This window comes from Protopterus annectens, chromosome 5.part0 (genome assembly GCF_019279795.1).
Source record: "Protopterus annectens isolate FY-2018-M chromosome 5.part0, PAN1.0, whole genome shotgun sequence".
Taxonomy (NCBI): domain Eukaryota; kingdom Metazoa; phylum Chordata; order Ceratodontiformes; family Protopteridae; genus Protopterus; species Protopterus annectens.
The window spans coordinates 1,457,068,192-1,457,093,824 of NC_056735.1; the positions used below are offsets into that span (position 1 = coordinate 1,457,068,192).

The 25,633-nt window shown below is 44.9% G+C and overlaps 1 protein-coding gene across 3 annotated transcripts in view; it reads left to right on the plus strand.

Annotated features, from left to right (window-relative positions):
- CDK4 (cyclin dependent kinase 4) overlaps positions 1 to 25,633 on the plus strand; it is a 357,049-nt gene that overhangs the window by 216,989 nt on the left and 114,427 nt on the right. For all 3 annotated transcript variants that reach the window (XM_044071272.1, XM_044071273.1, XM_044071274.1), the window contains 2 exons: positions 11,082 to 11,191; positions 13,047 to 13,097. In XM_044071272.1, coding sequence (XP_043927207.1) covers positions 11,082 to 11,191; positions 13,047 to 13,097 — 161 coding nt within the window. The remainder of the gene's footprint in view (positions 1 to 11,081; positions 11,192 to 13,046; positions 13,098 to 25,633) is intronic.

A 25,633-nucleotide genomic window follows, 5' to 3' on the forward strand; every position in this document is an offset into this window, starting at 1 on the left:
CATTAGCCCGTATACCGGCATACAGGCCAATTAAAAATCGTTAAACACAGAGCTACTTCTGTTTAATGCGGAACACAAGAAGCTCCGTGTTTAGCGATTTTTGATTGGGCCCGTATGCCAGGTATACGGGCCAATCAAAAAAAAAAAAAAAACCAAAGCGGAGGCTGGCCGGGATTTAAACCGGCAGGGCGGGACTCTGGATCAGGCTGCTGATCTCGGGATAGTCCTGCCCAAATAGGGACATCTGGCAACCCTGTAAGCCACACATGCACACTATTCTTCAGATAAGTTTATAATATGTTAGAATGTTTTGTTGGGACTTTGATCTGTTGAAATTTTGTCTCCGTGTGAATCCTATTGTTTTATGTAATTGCTGTTACGTTTGTACATTAAGTTGGTGTTTTGTTAGTCTTTTTTTTGTTTGCACATTGAGGTTTGTTTTATTTATTGCATATTTGTGCTGCTTTTCCTTGTTTAAAACATGCTTTGAATTTCATCCATGTATAGTACTTTGTGGTTAAAAAAAATAAGCTAAATGTGCAACAGCTTGTTGAGAATTAGGAGGATTGTGCAGCAGCCTCTCATACCTGTGCTGAACTGGTGTATTTTTGGTTGTTCACTGTAGTATTCTTGTTGCTGTCTTCTCTCTTGTGATATCCTGCCAAACAGGTAGCTCACTACCCACCCTTAGGACTTCAGCTGCCACCATCCTTCTGTAGTAAGAACGTTGGTAAAAAGTGCATTGGCCAGTGCCATCTTTAGATCTTTCCTGGCATTTAGCTGCTTTTGTATTTTCAATAGCATGTGTCTGCCAGTCTGCCACATTTAAGTCTTCCTGAGGATAGTTAACTGCACCAAAGTTGGTTTTACAGTAATTGTTTTTGCCTTAAACTGGAGCATGACTTGGACTGCTGTCTCCACTGTATGTCACTTGCCCCGAGGACTGTCATAAGTGTTCCCTGCAGGAGTTTGCTGCCAAGCAGGGATGTAAGCCTTTTTAGGTCCACTGTACTGTTGCCCAAAGCCTCTGGGAGCCTACATCAAGAAGAGAAGCATTCAGAAGAGAGGTAGAGAAGAAAGGAAACAAAGGACATCACTGACAAGTCATGATTGTTTGTGGTTTGTGGATTCTCTGCTAGGTGAGGAGCTTTTGCAGTCCACCATCTGTGGAATCCATTGTGGACGAGGCCCCTGGCATGACTGCAGTGCAGGCACCCAAGCCTTCAATCTCCGGCATGTTTCCCTGGATCAAAATTTCCAATGTTCCTTCAATAGGTAGTAATCCTTTAGTGGGCAAGGCTCATATTTTGATTTCTGGAGGGGGGGGGATCCCTAGAATTTACATCTCTCAAGAAGTTGACTGTATTGGTGTCTCAGCTGTCCACCTGCAGCCATCTCTGAACTTAGAAGGTACAAAGCACCGACGCCTAATCTGGTGCAACCCAACTTGCCTTGGCCTAAGCTGGGCTTTGTCTCAAACCAATTTCCCCTACCAGGTCTTCAGCTGGAGATATAGTGATTTGTTACTTGAAATAATTATACTTGAGCCAGATATGTCATCAGTATTAGGGGTCCTTCCTGAAAAGAAAAGGTCAACTCCCCCTGAGATGAAATCCAACTCCTGTATTTTGAGGTTGATGAACTGGCCAATGTGAGCAAGGTTCCCTGCAGTTGTTCTCCACTTCCCGTTTGGAAAGACTGTCCACAAAATGAAAGACATTAGAGCTGGATTCCCTAAAGTACTGTGAAGCCCAGCAAGGATAGGGCCTTCACTGGTCTGTAATATAGGCTGCTGGCTGTCCCTCCAGTGTTAGGAGTTCTGGCGATGTCTTGGAAAAGGCATCACCAGAGCCTGAGCCTGTTACACCTGCTGCTGGAAAGCTTGCTTTCACAGGGTCAGGTTTTCCCCACAGTACCTGTATAGAAGTCCTTTAGTTGATCCAGATATTGTGTCACTTGATCTAGCAAGGGAGCAATTTCTTCTCCAGCTAGGAATCTCATTCCAAATAGAGCTGAACTGTGCATATAGTTGAGGACAAAAAGTGTATATGGCTGCCACTCAGGGTTATAGGTTTTTAAGCTGCCAGTCCCACATGCTCTGTTATCAACGGATCTTGTTTGAGTAGATGAGAACCAAAGTAGATGGGATTGAAGATAGACCCTGAAACGGGATTTGTTGGAACTTTGTCTCTTTTTACCAGGTGACCAGACACTTCAAGAAGTGCAGCTGTGATGCTTTAGATGTTATGTAGGCAGCAGTTATGGCGACAGTCAAAAGGAGATGCGCCTGGGTAAAATATTCCCCTCACCAGACATTGTGAAGTCAGGAATCTACATTGTCCATTTATTTAGAGATTTCCACTTTACCACCCACTACCCAATTGAAAATGTTCGGACCTTTGTGTCTAGGAAGAGCTGAAATTTTCCAGCCATGACGTGGGCCCCTTACCTCAGATGGGAATTCCGTTAGGAATGGCATGTGAGGGGGTAAGTACAGAAGACAGTGGCAAGCTAAACATAAGAGAAAGGCAGAGGCCCTCAGGGCAAATACCCCTGGTGTATCATATAACTCAGACTGGCTGCCCCTCTCTTTACTCGTATCCCAAGTCCGCCTCAACTCCAGTTCCAACTCCATCCATCCCTCCATCTATTAAAACTTAGGGGAAGCTTTGTCCACTTTTATAGGAAAATAGACAGCTGCTCAGATGTCCTTCAAGGATGCATCTGCAGCCCTTACATATGGGTTGTCCTGCCTCAGGCAGCCCTTCGGTCGGCCGGATTCCAAAGTCTGGGTCCGGCGTCTGCTGATATCGCCCTCTCCCCAACGTCAGAGTGCCTGGGGTATAAAAGCGTCAGCCGACGCCATCTTCCCCAGTCTTTCTTGCCTCGTGGTGTCCGAAGCAGAAGCAGTTTGCAAGTGCCGGTCGGCCAGCTCCTGTAACTTCAGCTACCGAAGACTTCAAAAGCTAAGTACCCCGTTGGGGACTCTTTCTTGCCTCAGCCGATGTCAGATCAAACACTTAAAGTTAATAATTGCTTAACTTGTGCGAAACAAATACCTCATAAGGATTTCCATTCTTACTGCCTCCCCTGCCTAGGCCCAGACCACGACGTCTCGGCCTGTACAGCCTGTGCCTCCTTCAACCGATGCACTCTTAGGCGTCGGGCAGAGTTTGCAGAGGAATTTTTTGGGGCTAGTTACTGTTACAATATGCCGTCGGAGACTCCGACTGCTCATTTAACCAAAAAATGGAAGGACAAGGACAGACACACGCGGACCGTGGTTTCGGCTGAAACCACGCCTAGGCCTACCGCGATTGTCTCAGTCTCGGCTGAAACAGAGTCCTTGGTACTTCCGACCGGCGAAACCGCACAACCGACAACCTCGGCCCCGGAGGCCTCTTCTGAGTGGGTTATAGAATTTCCCTCAGAAACCGGTGTTCCGGAAACATCTGACACAATTTCCCTAGACAAAACTACACCAGCACGTGGAGCAGCCAGGCCTCCTGCATCCATGTCCATAAAGGCATTCACAAGGGCTAAAGCTGCTAAACAGCCAAAATCTCTGCCTCCCAAGGCTATTCCTCAGGGATCCACTACAGGTCCTCAGATTTTAAGTTTAGCTGAGGACCTTATTTCCTTAATTAGGGGCTCTCAGCCACATCCGTACAGGGGCTCTCAACCTCCTCTAGACAAAAGGCCCAGGGTTGAGCCCACTGATCCCCACTCCTCTGATGAGGCCTCAGATGGCTCTGCTCTTTCAGACTACCAGGAGGAGGCTTTTACGGCCTACGAGGATTCTGATGCAGAGGAATCGATTCCCTCTGCCTCCCCTCCTGAAGAGCTGTCCTTTTGGGGAGACCCTTCACTCCATGAGAGAGCATTTCAAATGGCAGGGCCAGGAATTTTCTGATTCCAGGAAGAGATTAAGGACTTTTTTGCATTTATCCCAGCATAGACCTTTGGCTATTGCCCCTGTTTTGAATGTCATTGATGATGTGTACTCTGAGTCTAGCATTACCCCTGACTCCCTTCCTCCGGCTCCTGTCAAACCAGATAGGTACTACAGGGTCCCGGACTCGCATCATTTCCTTTTCAAGGCCCACTCTGCTGACCCTGAAACTATTTCCCCTAAAGGGGTTGCATCTGCCACTACTAAAAATCCACTCCCCTCTGAAAGGGAGTCCAGGGCTTTAGAGAGATGGGGTAAAAAATTGTATACTACTTCCACTCTTTCTATGAGGGCATTAAATTGTCAATTCCATATGATACAGTACCAAGAGTATTTGTTAGATGAATTGCATAAAAAACTGTCTTCACCTGAACCCCTAGATCGCAAGTCACTTCAGGATCTGGTACATAACTCCCAACAGGTTAGCAACCATTTCTTGCAGTGTGGTTATGATGCACTGGAAGCTTCATGTAGGTCAGCAATGACAGGTGCAGTCATATGTAGGCATGCTTGGCTGAAGGAACAAACTCTGCCAGATCATGTTAAAGCAAAGCTTCTGGATGCGCCACTGGAAAAGCAAAAGTTATTTGGCTCCACTGCTCAGGAGGTCTTAAAGAAATTTGAGGAAAAGGCTAAATCTGTACAAACAGTCAAAGATTTTCTCCAGGTCCAACCACCAAGATTCAGCAGAAATTGGCCCTCTAAGAATTGGTCCTTTCCAGACACTGAGAGATTTCAGAGAGGCAAGAATAGACGTGCCAGAGGTAGAGGGCAAGCTAGAGGCTCCTACAGTGGACGGCAATGGCAGCCTCCTAACCAGAGAGGTAGTGCAGGACCTACAACTGCTGCACAAGGATAGACTCAATGACTTCACCTTGACCCCGCCAACCAGGGCTCAATTGGAAGCACCTTTGGGCGGAAAGCTGTCTTTATTCTCAAAAAATTGGCACAGTATTACAAGGGACAAATGGACATTGCAAATAATAGACAAAAGGATACAGGTTCCATTTTCATACATTACCAAAAAGAAAAGCATGCCAAACCTGCCACCGAATCAAAGGGCAGAGGCTTTAAAACAAATTTCCAACCTATTGCAAATGAAAGCTATAGAAAAGGTTCCTCTCACAGAACAAGGCCAAGGATTTTACTCCAGACTATTCCTTGTCCCAAGAAAAGAAAAACAATGGAGGCCTATTCTCGACTTGTCCGCACTGAATACTTATCTCATTGTGCCAAAATTCAAAATGCTGACCCTACAGCAACTCCTTCCCATGCTGGGCAAGGGGTCTTGGCTGGTAACTCTAGACCTCAAGGAGGCATACCTGCATGTCCCTATCAGACAAAGTTGCAGAAGACACCTCAGATTTCTTGCAGGTTCAGAGCATTATCAATTCTCAGCATTGCCCTTTGGCTTATCTACTGTGCCCAGAGTATTCACGAAATGCCTGGCATCAGTAATTGCACACTGCAGACTTCAGGGGATTCAAATATACCCATATCTGGATGACTGCCTTATACAAGCGGACAGCCAACAAACTTTGGTAAAACACTTGAATTATGCCATCCGCCTACTTCAGGCTTTGGGATATACAGTCAACATTCACAAATCAAGACTTGCTCCATCCCAAAGGATAATTTTTCTGGGTGCGAAACTAGATACAACCACCCAAATGGCTTTTCTCACGGAAGAAAAACAAAGACAACTACCGGATTATTTCAAAAATCTGACAAGACAAACTCTGCTGACTGCAAGGAAAATCCTGCAGGCCCTGGGTTACATGGCATCTTGCATTCTTCAAATCCCACAAGCAAGACTACATATGAGGAAACTACAATGGTACCTAAGGAGTTTATGGTGTCAGCACAGTCACAGCCTAGAAGCTTTGATACCACTCATTCCATGCCTTCAAAAGGAATTTCTGTGGTGGGCTCAAGCAAGCCAGTCAAACAGGGGTCTGCCCTTCAGCAAACCAATAATCAGCCAAACCATTACAACGGATGCTTCAGACCATGGATGGGGAGCACACATGGAGGGCAGATGCATTCAAGGACTATGGTCACAGAAAGAATTGCGCATGCACATAAACCAAAAGGAAATGCTGGCGGCGATACATGCAATCGAGGCCTTCAAACATTTTCTGCATCAAGGACACCTGCTAATAAGGACAGACAATACCACAGTTATGTGGTACATAAACAAGCAAGGAGGTACCCGTTCCTACCCTCTTTGCAGGCTGGCAATGAATCTTTGGAAACTTTCCCTAAAAATCAATATAGAGCTGCAATCCCAGTTTGTGCCAGGAAAAGACAATATACTGGCGGACAGCCTAAGCAGAAATATCATGGATCCACACGAATGGATGCTGCACCCAGACATCTTCCTTCAGATAACACAATCATGGGGGAGGCCGGACATAGATCTTTTTGCCTCCCACCACAACCATCAGCTGAAGAAATTCTGCTCAAGGACATACCACCCACAAGCATGGAAAGTGGATGCCCTCTCTTTCAGCTGGAATACTCTAACAGTGTATGCATCCCACCTCTTCCATTAATGACCAAGGTCTTACTGAAGATCAGGACAGAGCAGCCCAAAGTGATTCTGATAGCTCCGGACTGGCCCAGACAGCACTGGTACCCACTGTTAAGGAGCATGTCATGCACGAAACCGTGGCCTCTACCACAATGGCCACTTCTTCTGACACAACACAATTACAAAATTCTGCACTCCAGCCTGAAAACCTTGCAGCTGACAGCCTGGAGAATACCTTGACTCCTCACCAGGATAAGCTATCCAAGACAGTGAAGGACATCATCATGGAAGCTCGCCGGCCTTCCACAAGAAAGGCATATGCAGCAAAATGGAAAAGATTTCACACTTGGAGCACCACAAAGGGCCTAGATGCGACAGTGTTGAAATTGGCGCATATCCTGGAATACTTGGCAGAAATGCTCCACAATGGCCTTTCTTACTCTTCCATAAAAATTCATGCTTCCGCAATTTCAGCAGAATACAATACTGATCCACCTGTCTTCTCTCATCCTCTCCTAAGGCAGTTTCTAAGGGGAATTAAAAACATCAATCCTCCAAGGAAACCACCAGTGCCTACATGGGACCTTAACTTCATGTTGGAAAAATTAACTCTACCTCCCTTTGAACCAGCAGCATCTTCAGAACTACAGTTCCTGTCTTGGAAGACTGCCTTCCTTCAGGCCATAACCTCAGCAAGAAGAGTATCTGAGTTGCAGGCCCTCATGGCAGTACAACCATTTCTTATTTTTCATCAGGACAGAGTCTCACTGAGAACCAATCCTTCATTCATGCCAAAGGTGGTATCCAGGGTCTCACTGAACCAAGCTATTCTCCTGCCTACCTTCTTTCCAAATCCACAAAACAAAGGGGAGAAACTTCTGCATACTCTGGACATTCACAGACAACTGTTGCGCTACAACTTGGACAGAACTAAGACTTACAGAAAAACTGACCAGCTATTTGTAGCATATGCTGCTGGTGTACAAGGAAAAGCAATTTCCAAACAGACAATTTCAAAATGGATAGGGAATTGCATTCGATTCTGTTACTCTCCATGGCAAAACTGTGCCAGCTAACATTAGACCTCATTCCACCAGAGCCACAGCCACCTCCACAGCCTTTTTAAGAGGGGTGGCTACCAAGGACATTTTAGAAGCTGCTACATGGAGCTCCGTGCATACATTTTCCAAGCATTGCAATTTACCCTTATATTCCAGATCCAGAGCAGGCTTTGCTACGGCAGTCCTGCAGGGCATTTTAGCTACACCATCCCTTTCTTAGATCCTACCTCCCCCAGTTTAGCTATGGTATTCTACCAATATGTAAGGACTGCAGATGCATCCTTGAAGGACATAGTACAGTTTTGTACCTACCATAAATGAAGATGTCCGATAGGTATGCATCTGCAGTCAGGTTTACCCTCCCTCCTTCCCCTCTATGGTATTTCCTGGGTACTTATCCCTCTTATAGCTAGCTGGGGTTATCTATTATGGTGTATTTGTTTTATATTACTGTGCATGTTTGGAATTTTTTGCATCTCTCCAAATTTAGCCTTCCTTAGAGGGCACCTGGCATCTGGGGCAAGAAAAACTGAGGAAGATGGTGCCGGCTGACGCTTTTATACCCCAGGCGCTCTGACGTCGGGGAGAGGGTGACATCAGCTGACACCGGACCCAGACTTTGGAATCCGGCCGACCGAAGGGCTGCCTGAGGCAGGACAACCCATATGTAAGGACTGCAGATGCATACCTATCGGACATCTACATTTATGGTAGGTACAAAACTGTACTTTCAGGTGAGTGGTAAAAACTGTAAAGACGGAATACTGTCAGTTTCTAGAAAGACCCCAGTTCAGAGGTATTCCACCAGTTCCCAGTGACCAAATTCAGTTAATGCTTCAGGTGATTAAAGACGTTTGCCATATGGAGTATAGAAAAAGTACCCCTGGGGATTGTGATGGTAACCTTATCATAGGTTCATAGGTTCATACTAGGCTATCTGCCCGAGGGCATTTACAAGCCTAGCCCATCGTTTTGTGGCTTACGCCACCCCTTTAGTATGGGGAACTATACCCATTATTTTGCTGTGCCTCTGTCGAGCAGTGACACTGAGGTAATCCCTGGGGTATATCTGCGATCTCCCATCCATTGGTCAAGATTTCTCTTGAACAAGGCCAGCGAGGTGCTCTGCCTCACATATACCGGGATTTTGTTCCACAGCATAGGGAGTCTTTGGGTGATGAATCTATCCCTCCAGCACGTCCTATTAATAGCCGTGTCGAGGTTTAAGTCTCCCGCCTTGTGGCTCTGATGGATCTAGATTTTTGAGGTGAAGCATATTCATCAAATCTGGGTTTGACATGGCCTTGTATGTTAGGCAAAGGTCACCTCTGAGCAATGATGGCGACTGAATAGAGCTGGAGTTCTTTCAGTCGGGCAGCATAGGACAGATTTTTGAGACCCTTTATCCTTTTGGTGAGGAACTTTTGTGGCCTCTCCAGCTGCTGCAAGTGTCGGGTCAGATACATTCGAATGGGGCATTGTACTCAATCATTGGTCTGATGAGTGATGAGTAGAGGGAGACAATGACCTCCTTGATCTAGATGAGAATCCCTTCATGATAAGGTGGGCAATGTAGAAGGTCTTCCTAACTACTTTAGCTACATGGGTGTCGAATGACAGACTACTATCAACCTGGGTCCCCAGGTCCCTGATAACTTCTTCTGTGCTCAGTGGATTGCCACCTATTTGGTAGCTGGGGTAACCTTGTTTTTCCCGAAGGGTATGACTATGCATTTTTTGGCATTTAACTTTAGGCCATGGCTCTGGCACCAGTTATCCGTTTCTGTGAGACCCTTCTGAAGGATATCTGTGTCCGATGTGTTTTCTACTATGGCGCCCAGTTTGCAGTCATCTGCAAACTTTGTCAGCTATAACCCTCCTGTGTTTGCTTGTACTTCGGAGAAGTAGATGCCAAACAAGAGTGGGCCCAGGACTGAGCCCTGTGGGACACCACTTGTGACAGGCTTTGAGTCTGACATGGCGCCAGCAACTCTGACCCTGTGGGTTCTGTCACTCAGCCAGTTTGCAACCCATCTTGTGATGTATGGGTTAATATTTAAGCTGATGAGTTTTTCAATGATACCCGAGTGGGGTATTGTATCGAAGGCCTTCGCCAGATCGAGGTAGGCTGTATGGACTGCCTTTCCCTCATCAATGGCTTTGGTGACTGTTTCAAAAGTCAACCAAGTTTAAAAGGCATGATCTGCCTTTGACAAAGCCAAACTGGGTTGGATCCAAAGTCTGCAAATTCCTATGTCTTTATTTATGAGGTCCATTATGATCCTCTCCATGGCTTTGCAGATAAGGCTTGTCAAGCTAATGGGCCGGTAATTTCCAGGGTCGGTGGGGGCACCGCCTTTGTGAAGTGGGACCACAGTTGCAGTGCGCCACTCCCTGGGTACGTATCCAGAGGTAAGACTTTGATTAAACAGCTGTCCTAGCTGTGGGTTTAATTCCTCATTGAGTTCGTGGAGCACACAGCCGGGGACACCATCAGGTCCCATGGATGCTGTGTTTTTTGCTTTGGAGAGAGCAGTTCTCACTTGGGTGTTGGAGATGTTTGGGGGGCTGCAATCATTTGGTATAGATATCTCTCCTTTTGGGGGGGAGGGGGGGGAGAAGTTTGCACTGAACCTGTCAGCCAGTATGTTGGCAATGTCCGTAGGATCAGTAATCTTCACATCATTTTGAACTAGTTCTGAGCATATCTGGGAGTTTCCTCCCAGGTTTCTAACATAGCTAAAGAAGGCCTTATGATTGTCTTTTGAGTTTTGCTTTGGATGATTTTATGAGAGCTCTTAGTTTTTTACTTATAGTGATCAAGGGTGTCTTACCTTTTAAGGATTTTGCTCTATCTTGTAGTAGCTTCCTCCTTTTGTTGTAGAGTTTGTTTATGGCTGGGGTCCACCAGACTGGACGCTTGCCTTTGGTACAAAGAGTCTTTGTTTTGCTTGGGATTGCCTTATCCTTCACCCTTCCCCTCTTAATTGTCAAACCAGGCACGCTACCTTGTTTTGTGAGCTCTTCTTGGAACTCCCGGATTGGGGCACCTTGTGGTGGGTCTGGTTGGCGCTGAAGGTACCACCAGGTCTACTTTGATCTGGGGCTGGTTCTGCAGGGGCATGAGAGATCTAAAGGTGGCATTGTCCACCCCACCACCTTTCTAATTCTGACAACTGCAAGTGTGACGAAAATCTACATTTATGGAAGGTCCCTAATACAAGTGTACTTTATGTCCTCCTTCACATATTTGCTGTTCTCTGTTGTGCTGCTGTGTAATGTCTGTCATGCCAGTAGCTGTAGAACCATGACGACCATCATCAGAAGAAGGGGGGCTTTTAAGTGCCGAGTTGCACAGTACCCTGGTTTGGCCACTTTATGGACCTTTGATTTACTGTGAAAATGTGCAAAGCCTGACCAGGTAAGCAGGTCTATTTCAACTTTTTTTGAAAAGATGTTGAATTAATTATCAACATGCCAGTGAAATTTCTAAAAAGAAAAACAAAAAAAAATCTAAATACTGCAACCTTTACAGGTAGTTACCTTGTGGTATCGAGCCCCTGAGGTTTTACTTCAGTCAACATATGCGACCCCAGTGGACATGTGGAGTGTGGGATGTATATTTGCAGAGATGTACAGGAGAAAGTAAGTTGCAATTTTTTCTGATTTACACTACGTTATTTTGCCATATCCTGATGAAATACATTGTCTTGAAAAAACACTGTGAATTATTTTCTGGAGTCTTGAGTTTATATAATTTTGTGGTGATCAGTAGCTAACTGCTTTGTTTCATCAACAAAAGATATAGTGATGAATGTGTTGTGTTCAGTTGGTGGGAGAGGATAAGTCTGTGAGCCCAACACCATAGCTCTTAAAACTCTTAATGCAGGAAATCTGGACAAAGCTAAAAATAACGGGGAGACAAAGGTCAAAGACAGGAACTAATTTTAAATACTGCTCTATTATTCTAACAACTTTTAAGATTGTGTTGTGTGTATGCTATGAAGGATATGTGTATGTTATGAAGGATATGAAGCCTGAAACTCAAGTCTCTCATAATTTTGTGACTTCAGTTCTCAGTGATTTGCCAGAAAATGACAAATTTTATGAGGAACGGGCCCAGAATATGAAGCAAAAATCTGAGCTTTCTGTGAAAGTCTTGACATTTTGAGAGGTGTGCCTAACACAGAAAGGAAGTAACCTAATTTAATTATCAGCTGAGTGGCCACACCATTTTCCCCTGTCCATTGTCAGAGGTCCAGGATGTGTATTTTATTTGGTTGTGAATGAAATAGAACTGTATTGCATTTCCTTTCTGTTGCAGACCTTTCCTATGTCTTGGCAGCTGTAGAGCTATAGTGTTCCAAATCTGTTTTAAGATGAGCCGGCTCTGAGTGTTGGGAATGCAAGAGGGCTGAAGATTTGTTGTACCAGAACTTTCTGGGAAGCAGTGCCCTATGAGAAACTGAAGGCATGATCATTAAAACCTTTTTCTGGACACAGGAGCATAGCCAGGCATTCACTGTGTACTCTGCTGAGAAATTTTTCTTTTCCGAGCATCTGTCAAAAATCTTTATGGCGCTCAGAGCATCTGGAATAGTCTGCTGTAGTATCTCTCTGTAGCATGCTTGGATATTGTAATATTTTCTTTGTCCTTTTTTATAACCGTGACAGCTGAAAATCAGCTGTGCTTTGTCTGTAGATGGCATCATTTGGAGTACATTTGCTGTGTTGTTGATTGGGTGGGGGGGGGGGGGGCATTACAGTGCTTTAGAGTACTTAACAGATTTCTTGCTACACCTGTATTTGAACAGCTGTCAGAGGTGGGAAAAATTGCTTTGGTATCCAGCGAACCACTCTGTATCAACCTCTGTTAAGAGATTATATTAACTTCATTGTTATGGTGGCTAATCTGAGCCCACAAATACAAGTATTTCTGATCTTTTAAAACAGCATGTCTATGGGCTGTTAAATGTTTGATAAAAGTGAAGTAGAGTCTGTGTTCATTTTCAGTTAGTGCAAACCTTATTTTTTTATTTAATGCTTCAAAGCTTACAACTCTCTTTCAGATGGATGGTGGTGTGGGCTTGGATGTCACGAAGATACCAGGGGTTGGGGGTGGGGCTGTGATTCCAGTACACTGGATTTGACTGATGCATGGGTAACAGTATGTGATTTTTGTGGACTTCTGTGATCTATTTATACCAGTTTACCTGGCAGGTGCTCAAGGAATTTTGTTTAATTAACCTTAATTGGAAGTTGCTAGGTCTTACTTGGACTCTCACTTTCTTGTGAAAAAGGGTAACAGCAAGCAAAATGCTGCTTGCCAAAGCAGATAATGTTATACTGCATTCCAACTATGAATACTGTAACCTTGATTGATAAAAAGAAAAGTGCCATTTGCCAGTGTGACAGCAATGTAGATTAAATGTTATGTCTAAAAGAAAGAAAGTGAAGTTTCATCATTTTTGTATATATTTTTTTCTCTCTCTCACTGCAGGCCACTGTTTTGTGGAAATTCTGAAATCGACCAACTCTGCAAAATCTTTGAGTACGTATTTTACTTTTGTTATATCTGCATTGGAGAGGGAGAAACTGCAGACCCTTTCACACTATCTGTTGGCTAGCTATAGATCTGCATGTATTGCACCATATTTTTAGTAAATCATATGCAAATCATACAAATTCTGAAGACCATTGCTTTGAAGAATGTGTGATTCAAAAATTCAAAAGTTTGTTTCTTTTTCCTTGGCTGCTTGACTTCTCAGACTTGATTAGTCAAGCCTACTGAGTGCAGCTGGGTTAATCCCTTTCAGAGTGCAGATGTTCTTCATTCCACATTGCTGCAGTCCTAACTATTGGGTAGTCCGCTGTCCAGTCGGCCCGAATACCAAAGTATATGGCTGACGTCGGTCAGGGCGCATTAGACTGACGTCAGTACGTCAGGGTACTAATGCGCATGACCGACGCCATATCCTCAGTCTTTTTTGCCGCATGGTCCGATGCAGAAGCAATTTTGCGAGTGCAGGTTGGCGTTCTGAAAGTTTCTGAAGCCAGAGTTTCAGACTGAATCAAAGTTGGCTAAGTACCCCGTTGGGGAATATTTTGGTTTTTTCTTGCCTCAGTATTTAACCGGATGTCAGAAAAAGTGAATAACTGTATTTCTTGTGGGAAACAGATACCTCATAGGGATTACCATACTTTGTGTATACCTTGTTTAGGGCCTGAGCACGACGTTGTTGGATGCCGCTCTTGTGCTAGATTTAACAAACGCACTATTAAGAGAAGGTTAGACTGTGCCAGGTTAGTGTTTGGGAAGCGTTGTAATTATAAAATGCCGCCGGATGCTCCGGCCGACTTCGCTAAAAACGCAAGGACAAAACAGCAAAGCCTAGAGTGGAGGAACCGACAGTCCCAGACGCCGGTTCTTTAGAGGGCTCAGTGGAGCCGGAGGTTTTGCCAGGTGTTTCTTTGGAGTCTCAGGGAGAGACTTTACTGTTACAGGATGTATCCTCTCAGGAAGTAGGCCAGGCTGAGGGGCTTCTCAGGTGGCTGTTCTTCCCTCTCTTCCTAAGGTGGTCAGAGCCTCCCTTCTGTTTCCAAGGCTTCTTTGAGGGGCAGGCCGAGTTTTGCTTCAGTGGGGTTTCTCCTAGTACTTCAGGGTCTCTGCCGAAGAAACATATGCTTAAAATGGCAGAGGATTTGATTACTATGATAAGAGGTTCTATGCCCCCTCCTGATAAGAGGCCTAGGGTGGAATCTGAGTTTGAGAGTTTTGAGCAATGCTCGAGGCTTCTGAGTCTTGCTGAAGACTTGCAGGAGTACCCTCCTTATTCTGATTCTGATGTGGATGATTCTACTCCTTCAGCTTCCCCTCCTGAGGATTTTTCATTTTCAGAGACTCTGCATTCCATGAGGGAGCATTTTAAATGGGAAGGTCAAGATTTCTCTGATTCCAGGAAAAGGCTTAGGGAATTCATGTTTTACCCCAGCACAGGCCTTTAGCTATACCTCCTGTTTTGAATGTGGTGGAAGATGTTTTTGCAGAGGCTTCCCTGAATCCGGATTCTTTGCCTCCTGCCCCAGTTAAACCGGATAGGTATTATAGGGTGCCTGAAGCTCATAAGTATCTTTTAAGAGTCCTAGGGCAGACCCGAAACTGTCTCTCAGGGGCCTAAAGGTGTGAAGGCCTCAGTTGTTAAAAATCCTGTCCCTCCTGATAAAGAGGCAAGGGCTTTGGATAGATGGGGAAAGAAAGTGTATACTTCTTCCACTTTAGCCATGAGGGCGTTGAATTGTCAGTTTCACATGTTAAAATATCAGAATTTTCTTCTTTCACAGTTGAAATCTAAGGTGGATGCTCTGGCAGAAGGTATTGAGTGTAAAGAGTTGCAGGATTTAGTTCATGTGTCTGAACAAGTGGGTAAACATTCCTGCAATGTGGTTTTGATGCTGTGCAGGCCTCCTCCAGGGTGGCTGCCACTGGTTCTGTTCTTCGTAGGCACGCCTGGTTGAGAGATCAGAACTTAGCTGAGCATGTTAAGACAAGGATTTTGGATGCTCCTTTACAGTCTGATGTGTTGTTTGGTTCGCCTGTGGAGGCAGTTTTAAAGAAGATGGAGGACAAGGCTAAGTCTATGCAAACTGTTAAGGATTTTTTGCAGGTGCAGCCTCCGAAGTTTAGTAGAAATTGGCCTGCTAAGGGATGGACTTATCCTGCTTATGATTCCCAGTCTAGGGGTAGGTCTAGACGTGGTAGGGGCAGAGCTCAAGGTGCTTTTAGGCCTAGGACAGGAGTTCACCTGCTCAGACTTCTGGTGAGGGCAGGGGTCAGTCCTTTCGTAAGCAGACCCAATGACCTGCCTTTTCAGCTGCCAGTGCCTTCTCGCCTGGCGGCACCTCTAGGAGGAAGACTGTCTCTTTTCAAAGAAAATTGGGATTTAATTACCCAAGACAAATGGGTTCTGGATATCATTCATCACGGTTACAGGTTTTATTTCCATACCTTGCCTCCTTTCTTAGGCATGCCAGACATTCCTCCTCTACAAAGACAAGAGGCTCACAAGCAAATTTCTCAGTTACTCCAAATAGGGGCCATTCAGCGGTTCCTGTGCCAGAAAGGGGCCTAGGATTTTATTCTCGCCTGTTCCTAGTACCAAAGAAGGGGAACACGTGGAGACCAATTTTGGATTTATCTATCCTCAACACTTATCTGGACATTCCCAAGTTCAAAATGTTGACGTTACAACAGCTTTTACCTCTGCTGGGCAAGGATCACTGGATGGTAACTTTAGATCTCAAGGAAGCTTACCTTCATGTGCCTATAAGACTAAGTTGCAGAAAGTATCTGCGTTTGCGAGCTGGAAATTCTCATTATCAGTTCTCTGCATTGCCCTTTGGCTTATCTACTGCCCAGAGTATTCACAAAGGTTCTGGCTCCAGTGATAGCTTACTTCAGGCTAAAAGGAATTCAAATCTATCCTTACTTGGACGATTGCCTGATTCTGGCTCAAGAAAAGGAAGACCTTCTGCAGCATTTGGAATATGTCATAGCAGTGCTAAGATGCCTAGGGTATTCTGTGAACGAAATAAAGTCCAGTCTAGTACCCTCTCAAGACATGTGCTTTCTGGGTGTGAGACTGAATACAGCAGCCCAGATGGCCTTTTAACCCCGGACAAACAAAAGAATCTTTCCAGTTACTTCCATCAACTATCTCTTCAGTCCGGGCTGACTGCAAGGACAGTCCTTCAAGCCTTAGGGTTCATGGCATCTTGTATTCTGGTGCTTCCCAATGCCAAACTGCATATGAGGAAGCTACAATGGTATCTCAAAATCTATGGACACAGCACTGCCAGGATTTGGACACTGTCATTCAAATAATACCTTGCATTCAAAAGGAATTTTTGTGGTGGGCTCAGGAATGTCACCTAAACAAGGGACTCTCTGTGACCCGGCCAGAGGCGAGTCAGATTCTCACGACAGATGCCTCAGACATTGCTTGGGGAGCTCATCTAAATGGAAAGTGGATACAAGACAAGTGGCCTGCCAGACTACAGCATCTACATATCAACATGAAGGAGATGTTAGCAGTCCAGTTTGCATTAATGGCTTTCAAGGAGTTACTTCTTCCAGGGCAGGTGTTGATTCTAACAGACAACACAACTGTCATGTGGTACATCAACAAACAAGGGGAACACATTCTTACCCATTGTGCAGGCAAGCAATGATTTTATGGGAGACTGCGCTAAGCTTGCAACTAACTCTTCAGGCAAGGTTTCTGCCGGAGCACAGAACTCCTTAGCAGATGTGTTAAGCTGTCAAATCATGGATCCCCACGAGTGGAAACTGGATCTTCATGTATTTCAAAAGTTGACAGTGTCCTGGGGAACTCCAGACATAGATCTGTTCGCTTCTCCACTGAACCACCAGCTGCCAAAGTTTTGCACAAAGAGGTTTCATCACACAGCTTGGAAAGTGGATGCTCTTTCTTTCAGTTGGAAAAATCTTCATGTGTATGCTTTCCACCTCTGCCTCTTCTTCCAAAGGTGCTTCTAAAGGTCAGACAAGACAAGCCAAGGATGATTTTAATAGCTCCAGATTGGCCTCGCAGCATTGGTACCCATTACTGAGGAATCTGGTAAAGAAGCCTCCATGGCCTTTACCCTTGATTCCACATCTGTTGTCTCAGAAGGACGGTCGTCTGCTCAATGTCAAGCTTCACTCTCTTCATCTAACAGCCTGGCATATTCTGTTTTGAAAGACAGCAGGTCTCAACTTCCTCAACAATTTTAAATGTGATTATGGAAGCCAGAAGACCTAGTACAAGGAAAGTGTACGCAGAAAAATGGAAGAGATTTTTATTTTGGACTGCAGCAAAGAATTTGGAGATTTCAGAGCCTAATTTGAGTGTGGCTCTTCAATATCTTACTGAGTTATTGGACAAAGGTTTGTCTTTCTCTTCCATTAAGATTCATGCTGCAGCAATTTCAGCTCACTATGATTGTGACCCACCATTGTTTTCACATCCTTTGTTCAAGCAATTTCTTAGAGGGGCAAAGAATATAAGACCCCCACGTAGAGCTCCTACTCCTGTTTGGGATCTCAATTTTGTGTTGGAGAAACTTACTCTACAACCTTTTGAGCCTGCAGCTACTGCTGAACTGAAATACTTGTCATGGAAGACTGCTTTTTTGTTGGCCATTACTTCTGCAAGAAGGGTTTCTGAGTTACAGGCCCTTATGGCGGTTGAGCCTTTTTTGATTTTTCATAAGGATAGGGTATCATTACGTACTAATCCTTCCTTTATGCCTAAAGTGGTTTCTAGTGTGGCTTTAAACCAAGCTATTCATTTGCCTACATTTTATGCAGATCCCCAAAATAAAGGGGAAAAGATTTTGCACACTTTAGATGTACACAGGCAATTGCGTTATTATTTGAGCAGGACTAAGGATTTTAGGCAGTCTCAGCAGTTGTTTGTTTCTTTTGCTTTGAGTTCTCAGGGCAAGCCTGTATCAAAACAAACTATTTCTAGGTGGATTGGGTTTTGCATTGCATTTTGTTATTCCCATCATGGCAAGGAGATTCCAGCTGGGATTAGGCCTCATTCCACTAGGGCTACTGCCACTTCAACAGCTTTTTAAGGGAGTGGCAACTAAGGATATTTTGGAGGCAGCTACTTGGAGTTCAGTGCATACTTTCTCTAAGCATTACCACCTTCCTCTCTACTCTAAGTCTAGGGCTGGTTTTGCCACAGCTATTTTGCAAGGCATGTTATCAGCTCCTGCTTCCTTATGATTTGCCAGCCTCCCTTACCTCTGCTTTGGGATTCTACCCAATAGTTAGGACTGCAGCAGTGTGGAATGAAGAACATAGTACAGTTTTGTACCTACCATAAATGTAGATGTTCGAGGATCCACATTGCTGCAGTCCAATTTACCCTCCCTCCTTCCCCTCTGTGTTTAGGGGTGGTTGTGTAGGTGAGGTTATATTTTGCTAATTTTGTATATTTTATATATATATATATATATATATATATATATATATATATATTTTGATGCAGATATGTTGGGAGTTTTTGGTTTTGGCCTTATCTTTTCAGGGTCTTCTGACATCTGGGGCAAGAAAAGACTGAGGATATGGCGTCTGTCATGCGCATTAGTACCCTGACGTACTGACGTCAGTCTAATGCGCCCTGACCGACGTCAGCCATATACTTTGGTATTCGGGCCGACTGGACAGCGGACTACCCAATAGTTAGGACTGCAGCAATGTGGATCCTCGAACATCTACATTTATGGTAGGTACAAAACTGTACTTTTTGTTGTTCAATGCTGTTCACTGAGTTTACTCTGTATACTTAAAACTTTGTCTTCAAAGATTGAACCATATTCAAATTTAGATCTATTTTGTGTTTAGTACTTTTTCTTTTTCACATTTGGTATCTGCAGGTGAAGCAGAATTGTTTCTGGCTGTGCTTTATTGAATTGGCTGCTGTTCATCAGGAAACAAGACTGTCCTCTGCTTTTGATGTCCTTCAAGGATGCATCTGCAGTCATAACATATGGGTTGTCCTGCCTCAGGCAGCCCTTCGGTCGGCCGGATTCCAAAGTCTGGGTCTGGCCTTAGCTGATGTCGCACTTTCCCCGACGTCAGAGCGTCTGGGGTATAAAAGCATCAGCCGACGCCATTTTCCCCAGTCTTTCTTGCCGCGCGGTGCCCGAAGCAGAAGCTGTTCGCAAGTGCCAGTCGGTCAGATCCATTGAATTCAGCTACCGAAGACTTCGAATAAAGCTAAGTACCCCGTTTGGGACTCTTTCTTGCCTCAGCCGATGTCAGACAAAGTAAATAATTGTTTAACTTGTGGGAAACAAATACCTCATAAGGATTTCCACTCCTGTTGCCTTCCTTGCTTAGGCCCAGACCACGACGTATCGTCCTGTTTAGCCTGTGCTTCTTTCAACCGACGAACTCTTAGACGTCGGTCGGAGTTTGCAGAGGAATTTTTTGGGGCCGCTTTTGCTTATAAAATGCCGTCGGAGACTCCGACTACGCATATGGTGAAAAAACGCAAGGAAAAGGACCGACACTCGCGGCCCACGGTTTCGGCTGAAACCACGGCTAGGCCTACCGCGAGTGTCTCGGTTTCGGCCGAAAGAGTCCTCGGAAATTCGTATTACCGAAACCATTCATCCGACCACCGAGGCCCGGGAGGCCCCGGCTGAATCGGCTACAGAACTCCCTACCGAAGCTAGTGTTCAGGAACTGTCTGACACCATACCTTTGGACATTACTACTCCTGCACGTGGGGCAGCTAGGCCCCCTGCTTCCATGTCCATTAAGGCCTTCTCTAGGGCTAAGGCTGCCAAACTATCTAAAGCTTTGCCTACCAAAACTACCTCTGAGGCCTTCATCTAGTTCACAGATCCTCAGCCTTGCTAAGGACCTTATTTCCTTAATTAGGGGCTCACAACCTCACCCAGGCAGGGCCTCTCGCCCTCCTCCGGACAAAAGGCCCAGGACTGACCCCTCTGACCCTCACTCTTCAGATTCCACGGATGGGTCTGAGTTGTCAGACCATCAGGAAGGGGCTTACTCGCCTTATGAGGATTCAGATGCTGAGGAATCTATCCCTTCGGCCTCCCCTCCTGAAGAGTTTTCTTTTGGTGAGACTCTGCACTCCATGAGAGAGCATTTTCAATGGCAAGGTCAGGATTTCTCTGATTCTAGAAAAAGATTAAGGACCTTTTTGCATTTGCCTCAACATAGGCCCTTAGCTATACCTCCTGTTCTGAATGTTATTGATGATGTGTACAATGATGTCAGTACGGCCCCTGATACTCTTCCTCCGGCCCCTGCCAAGCCTGACAGATACTACAGGGTCCCGGATTCTCATTTCCATCTGTATAAAGCCCACTCTGCAGACCCAGAAACTATTTCTCAGGGCCCTAAAGGGGTTGCGGCCACTACTGCCAAAAATCCTCTACCTTCTGAAAGGGAGTCTAGAGCTTTAGAGAGATGGGGTAAGAAGGTGTATACTTCTGCAACTCTTTCTGTCAGGGCATTAAACTGTCAATTTCATATGATACAGTACCAAGAGTATTTGTTAGATGAACTGAATAAGAAACAGACCGTAAATCCCTTCAGGATTTGGTACACAATTCACAGCAGGTTAGGAATCATTTCTTAAAATGTGGCTATGATGCACTGGAGGCTTCATTTAGATCAGCTATGACTGGGGCAGTTATTCGTAGGCATGTCTGGCTGAAGGAACAATCTTTGCCAGACCATGTTAAAGCTAAACTCCTGGATGCTCCAATGGAGAAACAAAATTTATTTGGCTCCTCTGCCTAGGAAATCTTAAAAAAGGTTGAAGAAAAGGCAAAATCTGTGCAAACAGTTAAAGATTTCCTGCAAGTACAACCACCGAGATTCAGCAGAAACTGGCCTACTAAGAATTGGTCCTTTCCAGACTCGGACAGAGCCCAGAGGGGCAGGAACAGGCGCCCCAGGGGCAGAGGTCAATCGAAGGGCTCCTATAGAGGCCGTCAGTGGCAGCCTGCCAACCAGAGGAGTAGTGCAACAGCAACAACTACCACTGCACCAGGACAGGCTCAATGACTTAACTCTGATTCCGCCTACCAGGCATCAACTGGAAGCACCCTTGGGCGGAAAGCTGGCTTTATTCTCAAAAAACTGGCATTATATTACAAAGGATACATGGACATTGCAAATAATAGACAAAGGATACAGGTTCCATTTCCACACTTTGCTAAAAAGAAGTGGAATGCCAAACCTTCCACCAAATCAAAGGGCGGGGGCCTTAAGACAGATCAACAAGCTACTTCAGATAAAGGCTATAGAAAAGGTACCACTTTCAGAACAAGGCCAAGGTTTTTACTCCAGATTGTTCCTTGTACCAAGAAAAGAAAATCAATGGAGACCCATTCTCGACCTGTCCGCACTGAACACTTATCTCAATGTGCCAAAATTCAAGATGCTGACCCTACAGCAACTTCTTCCCATGCTGGGCAAGGAGTCTTGGCTGGTGACTCTAGATCTCAAGGAGGCATACCTGCACGTCCCTATTCGACTAAGTTGCAGAAGACACCTCAGATTTCTTGCAGGATCAGAGCATTATCAGTTCTCAGCATTGCCCTTTGGCTTACCTACTGCGCCCAGAGTATTCACAAAATGCCTGGCATCAGTAATTGCACATTGCAGACTACAGGGAATTCAAATTTACCCATACCTGGACGACTGCCTAATTCAAGCGGACAGCAAGGAAAGCTTGTTAAAGGACTTGACCTATGCCATACACCTGCTACAAACCTTGGGGTACACAGTCAACATCCAAAAGTCAAGGCTAGTACCATCACAAAGGATAACCTTCTTGGGTGCAGATCTGGACACAACCACCCAGATGGCCTTTCTCACAGAAGAAAAACAAAAACAACTTCCAGATTACTTCATGACTCTGACAAGACAAACTCAGCTTACTGCAAGGAAAATCCTGCAGGCCCTGGGTTTCATGGCATCCTGCATAATTCTGATACCACATGCCAGGCTGCATATGAGGAAATTACAGTGGTACCTAAGGAGTGTATAGTCGCAGCACAGTCACAGTTTAGAAACCATGATACCAATCATTCCATGCCTTCAAAAGGAATTCCTGTGGTGGGCTCAGGCCTGCAAGTCCAATAGAGGGATGCCTTTCAACAAACCAAAAACAAGGCAGACCATCACCACGGACGCCTCAGACCGAGGATGGGGAGCACACATGGAGGGCAAATGTATCCAAGGCCTATGGCCTCAAGGACAGCTAAGCATGCACATAAACCAAAAGGAAATGCTGGCAGTGAGGCATGCAATCGAGGCCTTCAAACCCTTCCTCCAACAAGGCCACCTGTTAATAAGGACAGACAACACCACGGTCATGTGGTAAATAAACAAGCAGGGAGGCACACACTCTTACCCTCTATGCCGGATGGCTATGAATCTGTGGGAACTATGCCTGAATCTCAATATCCAACTACAATCCCAATTCGTGCCAGGAAAAGAAAATACACTGGTGGACAGCTTAAGCAGAACAACCATGGATGCACACGAATGGATGCTGCACCCTGACATCTTCCAGCTCATAGCAAAGACATGGGGAATGCCGGAGATAGATCTGTTCGCCTCCCCACTCAATCATCAACTAAAGACATTCTGCTCAAGGACATACCACCCACAAGCTTGGAGGGTGGACTCTCTCTCTTTCAGCTGGAAAGCCCTAACAGTATATGCCTTCCCACCTCTCCCATTGATGTACAAGGTTCTACTGAAGACTCTCCCATTGATGTACAAGGTTCTACTGAAGATCAGGGAGGAACAGCCAAGAGTGATACTAATAGCTCCAGACTGGCCAAGGCAACACTGGTATCCGTTATTGAGAAGCATGTCTCGGGCAAAATCATGGCCTCTCCCCCTATGGCCGCTCCTTCTGACGCAGAACAATTTCAAGACCCTGCATCCCAACTTGAAAACATTACAGCTAACTGCCTGGAAAATTCCTTAAATACCAATCCAATTGTTTCATCTCAGAGGGTGAAGGACATTATCTTGGAGGCTCGCAGGCCTTCCACAAGGAAGACATACTCAGCTAAATGGAAGAGATTTCTAATTTGGAGCACATCAAAGGGCTCAGATGTCACAGTGGCAAACATAACACATATTCTGGAATACTTAGCAGAATTGTTCCACAATGGACTGTCCTAATTTCAGCAGAATACAATGTGGATCCACCTATCTTCTCGCACCCTCTACTCAGACAATTTCTGAGAGGGATCAAGAATATTAAACCTCCAAGAAGACCCCCTCTACCTGCTTGGGATCTCAACTTTGTGCTGGAGAAACTGACACTTCCTCCTTTTGAACCAGCAGCATCGGCGGAGCTACAGTTTCTGTCTTGGAAAACTGCATTCCTTCTGGCAATCACTTCAGCAAGAAGAGTATCTGAGCTACAAGCATTAATGGCAGTGCAGCCATTTCTTATTTTCCACCAGGACAGAGTTTCTCTTAGAACCAATCCTACTTTATGCCAAAGGTGGTATCTAGGGTATCCTTGAACCAAGCTATCCACCTGCCTACGTTCTTCCCTAACCCACAGAATAGAGGGGGAAAACTTTTGCACACCCTGGATATACACAGACAACTATGGTACTACTTGGACAGAACAAAAACTAGCAGAAAAACTGACCAACTTTTTGTAGCATATGCTACTGGGGTGCAAGGAAAAGCAATTTCCAAACAGACAATCTCAAAATGAATAGGAAATTGCATTCGATTTTGCTACTCCTTTCATGAAAAGACAGTTCCTGAAAACATCAGGCCTCACTCCACAAGGGCCATGGCCACCACTACAGCCTTCCTACGAGGGGTGGCTACCAAGGACATTTTAGAAGCTGCTAGTTGGAGCTCCGTGCATACATTTGCCAAGCATATTACAATCTACCTTTATACTCCAGATCCAGAGCAGGGTTTGCTACTGCAGTCCTGCAAGGGATCTTAACTACACCATCCTTTTCTTAGTGCCTCCTCCCCCAGATTGGCTATGGTATTCTACCCATATGTTATGACTGCAGATGCATCCTTGAAGGACATAGTACAGTTTTGTACCTACCATAAATGTAGATGTCCGATAGGTATGCATCTGCAGTCAGGATTACCCTCCCTCCTACCCCTCTGTGGTATTCCTAGGGTACTTACCCCTCTTTTAGCTAGCTGGGGGAATCTATTATGGTGTATTTGTTTGTTTGTTTATAATTTTGCAAATGTTTGGAACTTTTCTGCATTTATCCAAATTTAGCCTGCCTAGAGGGCTCCTGGCATCTGGGGCAAGAAAAACTGAGGAAAATGGCATCGGCTGATGCTTTTATACCCCAGACGCTCTGACGTCGGGGAAAGTGCGACATCAGCCGAGGCCAGACCCAGACTTTGGAATCCGGCCGACCGAAGGGCTACCAGAGGCAGGACAACCCATATGTTATGACTGCAGATGCATACCTATCGGACATCTACATTTATGGTAGGTACAAAACTGTACTTTGCCACTAGTAGTGAAGGTGTAACATATTTGCATGCAACCCGTGTGTGTCTTTTTTTTTTTTTTTCAGGGTTACCATTCAGTTTTGAATGGGGGTGGTATCATTACCACACTTTTTTTTGATTATTTAATCTTTGTAGTAGTGTGAGGCTTTACGTACATTCAACATATCCAAGACTGTTGCCAAGGCCTTGAACACCTATTTAAGGCCTTCAACTGATACTAACCTCATTCTGCCTATTGTTTTATGGTTGTGAAAAACTGGAGTTATTTTCAAACTACATAATCTTTGTGATCCTTGACAGTTTTACTGACATTTCAGGACTAGGTATCTGCTGTGGTCAAGTAATGCTGTCACCACTTGAAAATGTTGTTGTGTCAAGCACCTTGATCCACATTCGAGCATACTATTAGTTGTAAACACCCTGGTTATCTTTAGTTTACTTCAGAGCCCCTGTATCTTGTGGTTTCAGTTGTCATGCTCGACAAATTGCATTGTGTGCCAAATTTGTTACTGGAAATTCTAGGCATGCTGACATTGCTCATTACTTGCATTTTTCTTCATAGGCTTCTGCTCTTTAGATGGTACAGAAAGCCCAACATTATCAAGGTGTTGCCTGTTTAAGCTGCATTCTGAGATTCTTCTGGCCTTTTCAGAATCTTAGCTTGTCTGCCTTAGAGTTGCTGACAGTCCCCAAGTAAAGGCAGAAATCTTCTGTCCCTTCAAGACCTGTGATGCTTTTGACACTTTATGGGGTGTCTTAAAGATGCACTTCTTTCAGGGCACCCTTTTCATTTCTGACCCACTATATGTGACTCCTAGAGTTTTTATTTAGCTGTTGATTGTATGTGTTTTTTACTGTATTATAAAAATGCTTCTATTTTTGTTTGCACTAGTTATAATGTGCCTGTGTATTTATAGACACAGAAAAGAAGCTGAATGACTGAGAAACACTGGCTTGAGGAACTGTCATCTTTTTCTCAGCAAGCTTTCCAAACATCC